At 42.2% G+C, this 12766-nt stretch overlaps 2 protein-coding genes across 10 annotated transcripts in view; one reads left to right on the forward strand and one right to left on the reverse strand.

Moving 5' to 3' along the window:
- The window catches only part of PPFIA2 (PPFI scaffold protein A2), a 502390-nt gene that overhangs the window by 422296 nt on the left and 67328 nt on the right, over positions 1-12766 (reverse strand). The window contains exon 1 of one of the 9 annotated variants that reach the window (XM_086398879.1): positions 2722-3108. The exons of 7 other annotated variants lie outside the window; for them this stretch is intronic. In XM_086398879.1, coding sequence (XP_086255005.1) covers positions 2722-2847 — 126 coding nt within the window. In that variant the 5' untranslated portion in view covers positions 2848-3108. Of the gene's footprint in view, positions 1-2721; positions 3109-12766 lie in introns of those variants that run through there. One more of the 9 variants, XM_086398880.1, reaches the window with a different exon arrangement.
- Positions 3102-12766, forward strand: part of LOC147371327 (uncharacterized) — a 77378-nt gene continuing 67713 nt past the window's right edge. Inside the window, exon 1 of the mRNA XM_086398885.1 lies at positions 3102-3295. The gene's annotated coding sequence lies outside the window, so the exon portion shown is untranslated. The remainder of the gene's footprint in view (positions 3296-12766) is intronic.

Here is a 12766-nt window from a genome sequence, read left to right on the forward strand (position 1 = left end):
CAAAGGCACAGTGATCTCAAATGCTGCTAAATAAAATTCTTACTGGATGCCAGTACTACTATAACATGGGTGAATCTTTGCTCCTTAAAATTTTAATCCATGAAACTTTTCTTCCATAAAATATTTGACATCTACTCTTAACCCCATGATTACTTCTTTACCTGAGTGCCCCTGAAACTGGTATCCCACAGAATTCTATCCTTGACCGGTCTTTCTTGCACTGTGATTCCCTGGGATGATCTCATTCATTCATAGAGTCATAACCACTAGTAGTAATATATACTGATGGTTTCTAAATTGTTACCTTTCCTGGTGCTTAATGTCATCAAGAAATCTCAAATACACTGTATCCAAACTGAAGTCTTCATCCTTTCAACTGTCCTTCATACCTCAATTAATATCACCACTCATTACCTACAGCAAACTTTGAAGAACCCCTGGATTTAAGCAGCTCTATTGTATTTAATTTTGCTTTTTTGCATTTCTTTTGGAAAATTCAGCAGTGGCCACAGGACTGGAAAAGGTCAGTTTTCATTCCAATCCCAAAGAAAGGCAATCCCAAAGAATGCTCAAACTACCGCACAATTGCACTCATCTCACACGCTAGTAAAGTAATGCTTAATTCTCCAAGCCAGGCTTCAGCAATATGTGAACCGTGAACTTCCTGATGTTCAAGCTGGTTTTAGAAAAGGCAGAGGAACCAGAGATCAAATTGCCAACATCCGCTGGATCATGGAAAAAGCAAGAGAGTTCCAGAAAAACATCTATTTCTGCTTTATTGACTATGCCAAAGCCTTTGACTGTGTGGATCACAATAAACTCTGGAAAATTCTGAAAGAGATGGGAATACCAGACCACCTGACCTGCCTCTTGAGAAATCTGTATGCAGGTCAGGAAGCAACAGTTAGAACTGGACGTGGAACAACAGACTGGTTCCAAATAGGAAAAGGAGTAAGTCAAGGCTGTATATTGTCACCCTGTTTATTTAACTTATATGCAGAGTACATCATGAGAAACGCTGGCCTGGAAGAAACACAAGCTGGAATCATGATTGCTGGGAGAAATATCAATAACCTCAGATATGCAGATGACACCACCCTTATGGCAGAAAGTGAAGAGGAACTAAAACAGCTGTTGATGAAGGTGAAAGTGGAGAGTGAAAAAGTTGGCTTAAAGCTCAACATTCAGAAAACGAAGATCATGGCATCCGGTCCCATCACTTCATGGGAAATAGATGGGGAAACAGTGGAAACAGTGTCAGACTTTATTTTTTGGGGCTCCAAAATCACTGCAGATGGTGACTGCAGCCATAAAATTAAAAGACGCTTACTCCTTGGAAGGAAAGTTATGACCAACCTAGATAGCATATTCAAAAGCAGAGACCTTACTTTGCCAACAAAGGTTCGTCTAGTCAAGGCTATGGTTTTTCCTGTGGTCATGTATGGATGTGAGAGTTGGACTGTGAAGAAAGCTAAGTGCCGAAGAATCGATGCTTTTGAACTGTGGTGTTGGAGAAGACTCTTGAGAGTCCCTTGGACTGCAAGGAGATCCAACCAGTCCATTCTGAAGGAGATCAGCCCTGGGATTTCTTTGGAAGGAATGATGCTAAAGCTGAAACACCAGTACTTTGGCCACCTCATGCGAAGAGTTGACTCATTGGAAAAGACTCTGATGCTGGGAGGGATTGGGGGCAAGAGGAGAAGGGGACGACAGAGGATGAGATGGCTGGATGGCATCACTGACTTGATGGACATGAGTCTGAGTGAACTCTGGGAGTTGGTGATGGACAGGGAGGCCTGGCCTGCTGCAATTCATGAGGTCGCAAAGAGTCGGAAAGGACTGAGTGACTGATCTGATCTGATCATATTTAATTAGTCCTGCTACTTTTATCTTGTAAGTGTCAAATTTCAGTGCACAGAGAGTAAGCTGATAAAAAGACATATCCCACACTTTCACCCAAAAGTTTGTGATCCAGAGGTTCTGGGGATGAAAATCTACATTTCTAGTACAGGAATTTTGTTTTTAGGATGGGCAAGATCTGAACACGCTTACAGGCTGAAGATTGGCTGTGGATAAGGAGACACCAAAGAACAGAAGGAACTAATAATGTTGTTAGGCATGTAGGCACCCCTCTGTTGTGAAATCAGTCCTGTAACATTTGGTAATGCACAACACTTGGAAAGGAGTGGAGGCATGGGGGATGTATTAAGGTACCTTGTCTTTTCTTAGCCGTATAAGCCAGTAAGATACCTTTTTCTGCTTCTTTTTCATGTTTTATTCTTCTATTTTTTACTGCATTAGAAAAGACTATTCTTTATTTAAAACAAGAAGCCCAAAATGGAGTGGTTTATGCTAAGCACATCACCAAACAGCGCTTGGCTCTCCCAGAAACAGCATCAGAAACACCAGTCAGCAATCAGTCGCCAGATCAGAGCCAGTTAAGTAATCTGCGTGAGGACCCCTGCCATCCGTTAAAAGAAAATAACTGCTATAACCAACGCGCTTTTGGGCCTATTTTCCTTCTTCCTGCTCCCTTCTGCATTTTCAACTTGGAGCCCCTTTCTATTTGTTAAGATGGATGCTGCCCGACTGAATTGACTTTTGCTCCTATAAACTTTTAAATTTTTTAACACGCCTCAGTTTATCTTTTGAAAGCTCTTAGTGTGAGAACCGAAGCAGACGCCCAGGGCCCCAGGAGCCACTAGCAAGCAGCCGCGGTACCTGCAGAGTGCTGAGCGCGCATCCTTCCCGCCCCCTCGCCTCCGGAGGTGCTGGGTCCTTCCCTCTCAATGTCTCCCGGGCTTCAGACTGCGCGGAAATCTTCGGAAGTCGGACTGGGTCCAACATAGAAACAGGACCAAACTAGGGGTCTGACTGCGGTCCGACTCAGAAACGGACCGGGTTTGGGGCTGGACCTCGGACAAGTTAGAGACTGGACTGGTTCCAGGTCAGTGTGGGTCCGCCTGAAGCTGGACTGGGCCCGGCGTGAAGCATCAGCTGAATCCTATTGTGTTTTGAGGCCGAAAAAGCAGGTTAACCTTATCCAGGATAATCCTGAGTTACAGCGGCCAACGCGAGAACTTTTAACCTGGATAAACTTTTCCATTTACGACGTGCCTTAGTGGAAAAAAAAAGGGCGAGGGGAGAGGGCTAAAACTCAATAACAAGAGTAGACTCAAAACTATTTTTCCGCCTCCTCATGAGCTCCTGGCGACCAGGAGAAAGCCAGCTGGGATATCCCACTCGCTCCAGAGTCTGCGGAATCCTGGGGGAAACTGGCAGAAGACAGCCAAGGGTAAGAATGCTTATCAAAGTCAGCTTTACTAGATTTCTATCAGCGGTGCTTGGTGGAGAGAGGAAAGTAAAATTTCAGGTGGTCCTTTCCTTCCCAAATTCATAGTGGCAGGCAGAAAGCCCTAGTAAGATCTTTGAACTGACTTGTGAATTTGCTTTTGGAGGTCGATTGGTTGCTGATTCTTTTCCAGGAAAGCTATTGCCTTCTTGATTGTCTTGTTGGCTTCCTAACAGTCAGGCTGGCGCGGAGGGTGGGGGGGTCCCCAAAACATGGCTGGACAGAAATGTGGGTTGTACTCTCCAGCTAATGTTCCTACTGACTGTTGGGAATTGTCTGAATCCTTTCTTGTTGTCTTTAGGAGTGGCACTGGATTTGGGAGGGTAGTATTTTTTGATTCTCTTTGGGGACACCTCTTGGATCCACAGGGTTGTTCCCTACTGTGAGCGATGTCCCTGAGTAAGGGCCAAAATGACAAAAAAAAAAAAAAGAAAAGTAGAATGTTCTATCTTTGCCATCTAGTTATTTCTGGGCTTGCTTGTTTATAACATTATCTGGCTCTCTGAGGCTACACTCGGCAGACCAAAACAGCCTTTGAAAAGCAAAGATAAGCCTATGTAACTGTAAGAGTGATAACAAAGATCATTGTACTTGATGTGTGAATGAAAATGTTTTGAAACATTACAGTTGTTCATCAAAGGCAAAGTTTTACTATGTCTATAGCTTTCAAATTAAAAAAAAAAAGTTATAATTCCTGTTCTTAGGCTTTTTAAAGCTGTTTTCTTCTGCCGAGTATAAAACTTGTCATAGCTTATGAAAAAAACGATGAGCTTATTCTTATAAGGAATAAAGATTCTTATTCTTTATAGGAATAAAACATGGAACCTGAAAATTTCTCTGTCTAAAGTTTTGTTTTGTTTTATTCACATTCCAAAGCATATGGTTCTAGAACATGTGTTTCAAAACAGTTTTATATCACTATATAAAAGATTACTAGTTCCACTTCTGGCATTATGCATTATGTTTGAATTTACATTTCAAATGTATACAGTGTTGAGAATGATATAAAAAGTAAAGTGATGGCTAAAAATTACTACAGAAATATTTCACAGGACAATTACCAGTAAAGGCAGCAGGGAAGAAGAAAACAAAAAAACACAAAGTCCAAATAGTTGACTATTAAATTTGAGTAAAAGGAAGCATTTTGAATGGAAATAAGCTTCACTGAGAATGCTCAAAATATGGACTATCTATATTTTGCTTTCATTAAAAATAAACAAAATGTCACCTACAGATGGCTCCCAAATTGAGATTAAAAGGTTTAGAAAATAGAAATGGACTATGGAGAAATGGCTATACTCAGTAAGAATTTTGAACAAGTGAAAAGTATCCAAGGTTTTGAGACTGACAACCTAAACTGCAGAGGAATATTGAGTCCTCCTACACTTCGTGGCTAGGTTGTGCATTACTCAGCCGCTGTGAATCCCATTTCCCTCGTCTGTGAGACGAATATCAGCATGAGCCCTCTGCACAGCATTGTTGGGAAGATGAAATGAAAATGCCACAAGTAAAGTGGTTGGGATGTGCCTGACAGGCACCATTCAGAGGATAACTCTTAATTAAAAGCAGCTGCTGTAGCTGCTGCTATTACTACTGCTTATAAGTTTTAGACAGAGACATGGTTCTCTCCATTTGGCGCTTGGATCAAACTGATCCTTTCAGAGAGCACCATCTCTGAGGAACCACATGATTCTGAACTTTGCTTGGACCTGCATCCGTACCATGTAACGGTTCCTCATGTAGTAGAATTTAAGGGTTAAAGCTTAGGCTTTGTGTCAGATTACTTGAATGAACTCCTGGCTCCAAGACTTGCAAATGCATGATCTTAATTCATGTAACCTCTTTATCTATACAATGAGGATGAAAATAATGGCTGACCGAGTTATTGTGAAATTTAAATAACATTTCACATAAAGCACTTATACCAGCATATGAAATATAGTGCTCAATAGATAAATATCAATCACTGCCTAATCTACCATTTTCTCCTTCAAGTGTGTTGTAAAAATATTAATGAGGTTATCCATTAAAACTATTAAATAGAGGCTTATTACTTATGCATCATTACATCACAAAACTGTTCTGGTAAAGCCTGAACTGAACTTTTTCTGCTTTCAATTAACCTCATAAAAGTAAGCTGTATATATTCTGGGAAGGTAAAAAGAATGAAAAAGAAAGTGGCTGAAAGCTGAGATGTGTAAGAGTTGGATAAGTAAGGAATGAGAAAGAAACAGCAGACTGGTAACCAAAGAAAGTGAGAGAAAACATGTGATGTCAGCAGGAATTTCCTATCAGTTGCTCCTAGCAGCTGCCTGCTGGATAGGAACGAGAAATATAGTGCAGGTGGCAAATACCCGACTGCAGCTTCTCTTTCTGAGTCCCACTCCCACCACAAAGGCACTGCAGCTACTCTTCTCCAGGGACACACTGGAGCCCAGATTTTGCAAGCTGATGTTGCTCTGCATACACTCCACTTCCATATGGAAATTGCAAGAGCATGTCCCTGCTAAATGTATCTTTTCTCTGTCCATGTTCTTTCCCAGTAACTATGTTGCTCTCTTGCCTCTGACAGCCACAATTATAACCTTGTCTCCACTAGCTCCCTCCTCTGTAAGTATCACCCATTCAGGCCAGTCTGGCTTCAAATACCTTCACTCTAGGGAAGCCAGTCTTATTGACATCACCAAATTATTTAAGTCCATTTTGCTACATTTCAGCAGCATTTCCTGGAGTTGTTCACATTGTTTTTCAAAACACTGGGATTTATACATCACAATAAGCCTTTTGATGTTTTATCCAAAGTGCATTACAAAACCACAGAAAGATTTTTGGGGCAGGAAGACTCCAATGACACTATTCTGTCTGGGCTTTATGCCTCCTTCTACAGTGCAGCCTCCTCAAACAAAACTCTAAACGCCAGTTGTTATCAACTAAATGTTTTCATCTCCCCAAAATTTACATGTTGAAGCCTAATCCCCAGAGCAATGGTATTAGGAGAGAGAGCTTTGGGGATGTGATTAGCTTAAGATGAGGTCAGGAGAGTGAAGGTCTCATGATAGGATTGCTATGCTATGCTAAGTCGCTTCAGTCGTGTCCGACTCTGTGCGACCCCAGAGACGGAAGCCCACCAGGCTCCCTGGTCCCTGGGATTCTCCAGGCAAGAACACTGGAATGGGTTGCCATTTCCTTCTCCAATGCATGAAAGTGAAAAGTGAAAGTGAAGTCGCTCAGTCATGTCTGACTCCTAGCAACCCCATGGACTGCAGCCTACCAGGCTCCTCCGTCCATGGGATTTTCCAGGCAAGAGTACTGGAGTAGGGTGCCATTGCCTTCTCCCATGATGGGATTAGTGCCCTTATAAATAGAGGAGGAACACCAAAGCTCTCAGTCTCTCTTCCATTTGAGAACATAAAGAAAAGGCAGATGTCTGCAAGCCAGAGAGAAGGCACTCACCAAGAACCAAATCTGCTGGCAGCTTGATCTTGGACTTGCCAACTTCCAGAACTAAATGATGTTAAGTCACCCAGTCTATAGTATTTATTATGGCAGCCTGAACTCATATACAGATGTTCCCCAGGGTTCAGTCTGGAGACCCCCTCCTTCCTTCTCTAAACTTTTTCTCCAGAGGTTTTCATCCAGTTCCATGAGTTTTAAAGACTATTTACCTGTGTCAATGAATTCCAGATTTGTACTTTTGTCCTCCTAAATTTCCTCGAGCCCCAGATTTTTATAATAATGTGTTTATCCTGCATTTTATTGGGTCTCAAACAGATAACTCAAACTTAAGTTTCAAGTCTGTTTGTCTTACAGCCTCCTAAATTGTGTTTCTCTCTTAGTCTTGCCCATTAAAAAAAAAAAAAAGTTTTAACACACCCACAAGTTGCAAAGCAGAAGCGTGTTAGTCATTCTTGATTCTTTACTTGCCTTTAATCCTCCCGTACTATCCCTTAAGTCTTCTCCAAATCAATCCAAAATACGTTGTCTTCTTCTCTCTTTTCACCACTGCTGTGACTCTGCTCAAGTAACCGTCTTCTATCCTAGGAATTCCCAGAGTGTGCCCCTTACTCTTATTCTGTTTCCTCTCCTGCCCTCCTCCACTTGCTTCTGCAGATTTTTCTGTTAAATATTAATGACACCCTCATTACAAAATCTTTTAAGTAACAACCTATTGTTGCCTGCAGATCTCAGCTTAATCCTGTGCATTGCCCAACCTTCTACCTTCATTTCAAGCAACTGAGTCTTAGCTGCAGTGGCCATCTCTGAAATCCCAGCAGGCACCATGCTCTGTCTTACTCATGCTGTTGGCTCTCCTGGGAATGCTGTCTCTCCTGATCTTCATATAGCAATTCTGTGTTAGTCCTTCAGATCCAGGTTCAGTTCAGTTCAGTCGCTCAGTCGTGTCCGACTCTTAGCAACCCCATGAATCGCAGCACGCCAGGCCTCCCTGTCCATCACCAGCTCCTGGAGTTCACCCAAACTCATGTCCATCAAGTTGGTGATGCCATCCAGCATCTCATCCTCTGTGGTCCCCTTCTCCTGCCCCCAATCCAGTTTAAATGTCCTTTACTCATGGAGGCCCTGCCCACTTCATCTATGTGGATTCCCCTTGGTATTCTTTCTCAATCATGTGTTCCTCATGAATTAAGAAAATTATCTGTATACATTTGTTACTTATTTGCTATCTGTATTTCTCATTACACTATAAAATGTAAAAGGGCAGGATCTTATTCCTTGTATTCATTAATGCACACTCAGTCTCCAGCACATTTGCTAGACCTGAAGCACTCAATGTGCTAAATGAATGAACTCAAGTATCAAATAGGCATACCACATGCACTTGAATAACCAAGTAGGGTATATTATAAACTAGACAATATAAACATTTAACTATATTGCCAATTTCAGATCAGATCAGATCAGTCGCTCAGTCGTGCCCAACTCTTTGGGACCCCATGAATCGCAGCACGCCAGGCCTCCCTGTCCATCACCAACTCCCGGAGTTCACTCAGACTCACGTCCATCAAGTCAGTGATGCCATCCAGCCATCTCATCCTCTGCTGTCCCCTTCTCCTCCTGCCCCCAATCCCTCCCAGCATCAGAGTCTTTTCCAATGAGTCAACTCTTCGCATGAGGTGGCCAAAGTACTGGAGTTTCAGCTTTAGCATCATTCCTTCCAAAGAAATCCCAGGGCTGATCTCCTTCAGAATGGACTGGTTGGATCTCCTTGCAGTCCAAGGGACTCTCAAGAGTCTTCTCCAACACCACAGTTCAAAAGCATCAATTCTTCAGTGCTCAGCCTTCTTCGCAGTCCAACTCTCACGTCCATACATGACCACTGGAAAAACCATAGCCTTGACTAGACGAAACTTTGTTGGCAAAGTAATGTCTCTGCTTTTGAATATGCTATCTAGGTTGGTCATAACTTTCCTACCATGGAGTAAGCGTCTTTTAATTTCATGGCTGCAGTCACCATCTGCACTTGATTTTGGAGCCCCCCAAATAAAGTCTGACACTGTTTTCACTGTTTCCCCATCTATTTCCCATGAAGTGATGGGACCAGATGCCATGATCTTTGTTTTCTGAATGTTGAGCTTTAAACCAACTTTTTCACTCTCCATTTTCACTTTCATCAAGAGCCGTTTTAGTTCCTCTTCACTTTCTGCCATAAAGGTGGTGTCATCTGCATATCTGAGGTTATTGATATTTCTCCCAGCAATCATGATTCCAGCTTGTGTTTCTTCCAGGCCAGCGTTTCTCATGATGTACTCTGCATATAAGTTAAATAAACAGGGTGACAATATACAGCCTTGACTTACTCCTTTTCCTATTTGGAACCAGTCTGTTGTTCCATGTCCAGTTCTAACTGTTGCTTCCTGACCTGCATACAAATTTCTCAAGAGGCAGATCAGGTGGTCTGGTATTCCCATCTCTTGAAGAATTTTCCACAGTTTATTGTGATCCACACAGTCAAAGGCTTTGGCATAGTCAATAAAGCAGAAATAGATGTTTCTCTGGAACTCTCTTGCTTTTTTAATGATCCAGCAGATGTTGGCAATTTGATCTCTGGTTCCTCTGCCTTTTCTAAAACCAGCTTGAACATCAGGAAGTTCGTGGTTCACATATTGCTGAAGCCTGGCTTCGATAATTTTGAGCATTACTTTACTAGTGTGTGAGATGAGTGCAATTGTGTGGTAGTTTGAGCATTCTATGGCATTGCCTTTCTTGGGATTGGAATGAAAACTGACCTTTTCCAGTCCTGTGGCCACTGCTGAGTTTTCCAAATTTGCTGGCATATTGAATGCAGCACTTTAACAGCATCATCTTTCAGGATTTGGAATAGCTCAACTGGAATTCCATCATCTCCACTAGCTTCGTTCGTAGTGATGCTTTCTAAGGCCCACTTCACTTCACATTCCAGGATGTCTGGCTCTAGGTCAGTGATCACACCGTTGTGATTATCTGGGTCATGAAGATCTTTTTTGTACAGTTCTTCTGTGTATTCTTGCCATCTCTTCTTAATATCTTCTGCTTCTGTTAGGTCCATACCATTTCTGTCCTTTATCGAGCCAATCTTTGCATGAAGTGTTCCTTTGGTATCTCTGATTTTCTTGAAGAGATCCCTAGTCTTTCCCATTCTGTTGTTTTCCTCTTATTTCTTTGCATTGATTGCTGAAGAAGGCTTTCTTATCTCTTCTTGCTATTCTTTGGAACTCTGCATTCAGATGTTTATATCTTTCCTTTTCTCCTTTGCTTTTCACTTCTCTTCTCTTCACAGCTATTTGTAAGGCCTCCCCAGACAGCCGTTTGGTTTTTTGCCTTTCTTTTCCATGGGGATGGTCTTGATCCCTGATTCCTGTACAGTGTCACGAACTTCATTCCATAGTTCATCAGGCACTCTATCTATCAGATCTAGGCCCTTAAATCTATTTCTCACTTCCACTGTATAATCATAAGGGATTTGATTTAGGTCATACCTGAATGGTTTAGTGGTTTTCCCTACTTTCTACAGTTGAAGTCTGAATTTGGCAATAAGGAGTTCATGGTCTGAGCCACAGTCAGCTCCTGGTCTTGTTTTTGCTGACTGTATAGAGCTTCTCCATCTTTGGCTGCAAAGAATATAATCAATCTGATTTCGGTGTTGACCATCTGGTGATGTCCATGTATAGAGTCTTCTCTTGTGTTGTTGGAAGAGGGTGTTTGTTATGACCAGTGCATTTTCTTGGAAAAACTCTATTAGTCTTTGCCCTGCTTCATTCCATATTCCAAGGCCAAATTTGCCTGTTACGCCTGGAAAATCCCATGGACGGAGGAGCCTGGTGGGCTGCAGTCCATGGGGTCGCTAAGAGTCGGACACGACTGAGAGACTTCCCTTTCAATTTTCACTTTCATGCATTGGAGAAGGAAATGGCAACCCACTCCAGTGCTCTTGCTTGGAGAATCCGAGGGACGGGGGAGCCTGGCGGGCTGCCGTCTATGGGGTCGCACAGAGTCGGACACGACTGACACAACTTAGCAGCCAGGTGTTTCTTGACTTCCTACTTTTGCATTCCAGTCCCCTATAATGAAAAAGACATCTTTTTTGGGTGTTAGTTCTAAAAGGTCTTGTAGGTCTTCATAGAACTGTTCAACTTCAGCTTCTTCAGCATTACTGGTTGGGGCATAGACTTGGATTACTGTGATATTGAATGGTTTGCCTTGGAAACGAACAGAGATCATTCTGTCGTTTTTGAGATTGCATCCAAGTACTGCATTTCAGACTCTTTTGTTGACCATGATGGCCACTCCATTTCTTCTGAGGGATTCCTGCCCGCAGTAGTAGATATAATCGTCATCTGAGTTAAATTCACCCATTCCAGTCCATTTCAGTTTGCTGATTCCTAGAATGTCGACATTCACTCTTGCCATCTCTTGTTTGACCACTTCCAATTTGCCTTGATTCATGGACCTGACATTCCAGGTTCCTATGCAATATTGCTGTTTACAGCATCGGACCTTGCTTCTATCACCAGTCACATCCACAGCTGGGTATTGTTTTTGCTTTGGCTCCATCCCTTCATTCTTTCTGGAGTTATTTCTCCACTGATCTCCAGTAGCATATTGGGCACCTACTGACCTGTGGAGTTCCTCTTTCAGTATCCTATCATTTTGCCTTTTCATACTGTTCATGGGGTTCTCAAGGCAAGAATACTGAAGTGGTTTGCCATTTCCTTCTCCAGTGGACCACATTCTGTCAGATCTCTCCACCATGACCCACCCATCTTGTGTGGCCCCACGGGCATGGCTTAGTTTAGTAATGTTTAAATATTATACATAAGTGTTATGGAGAAATATTTTGAGTTCACCAATATGTTTTTATTGAAACCAGTATCTACCTTATGCTTGTTTTTTGGTGTTACAGGGAGAGTTGAATAAAAATAAAGATAATCATTGCTCTTGAAAAGGGTTCCAATCTAGAGGAGCTAATATTTAAATACACAACATGGAAAAGATGCAGAAAATGATTTCCTACTGTGAAAAATAGCTGTAGAATATTTAAGGAAACTTAATGATAATGAATGGTCTTTTTGATGAATAGTCATGGCCCTTCAAAAAGTGACCACCTATGAGAGGTCCCACTGAAGTTACAGAATCACATCACATATGTGTGTACACATGCAAAGTTAATGTGCCTTGGGAATTTTTAATACCTGCAGAAAAAAATTCAGAATTGTAGTTATCTGAAGAAGTCAAATAACATAATACTTCGGGGTGGCAAAATATAATATATAAACAATAGTAACCTATCTTGCATTATATTCTGGCTGATGTCAGGCTGGCAAAAATGAATAACGTATACTACCTACTCACAGTGTCTCCATAGTGCAGTTGAGGGAAAGGGAAGTAAAATAATCATATAAATACCGAATCAACAGGTGGTATAGAAGGAAATGCACACACAGATCCTATGCAAGTGCCACAATGGAAGAGTCAACTAATTTGCTTGTGGGGTCTACAGTGAAGTTTACACAGAGTCAATGGCACCAATAGCCTTGCCTGAGAGTATGTCATTTGAACCAAGCCTTGAATATAAGTAGAGTTTTGACTGCGTGAAAAATGTGTGTGTGTGTTAGTCTCTCAGTCATGTCCAACTCTTTGCAACCCCATGGACTGTAGCCCACCAGACTCCTCCGTCCATGGGGATTCTCCAGGCAAGAATACTGGAGTGGATTGCCATGCCGTCCTCCAGGGGATCTTCCCAAGCCAGGGATCAGATCCAGGTCTCCCACATTGCAGGCAGACTGCTTAGCATCTGAGCCACCAAGGAAGCCCTGGTGTTTTGACTGCTGGAAAAATGAGAGAAGCTTATTCCAGGTAGAAGGAATGACTCATTCAAAGTCAGTGACTCAGACGGCAAAGAATCTTCCTGCAGTGTGG

The sequence above is a fragment of the Bos grunniens genome, chromosome 5 (assembly GCF_055505025.1).
Source record: "Bos grunniens cultivar Pamir isolate PY7600 chromosome 5, Bosgru_T2T1.0, whole genome shotgun sequence".
NCBI lineage: Eukaryota > Metazoa > Chordata > Mammalia > Artiodactyla > Bovidae > Bos > Bos grunniens.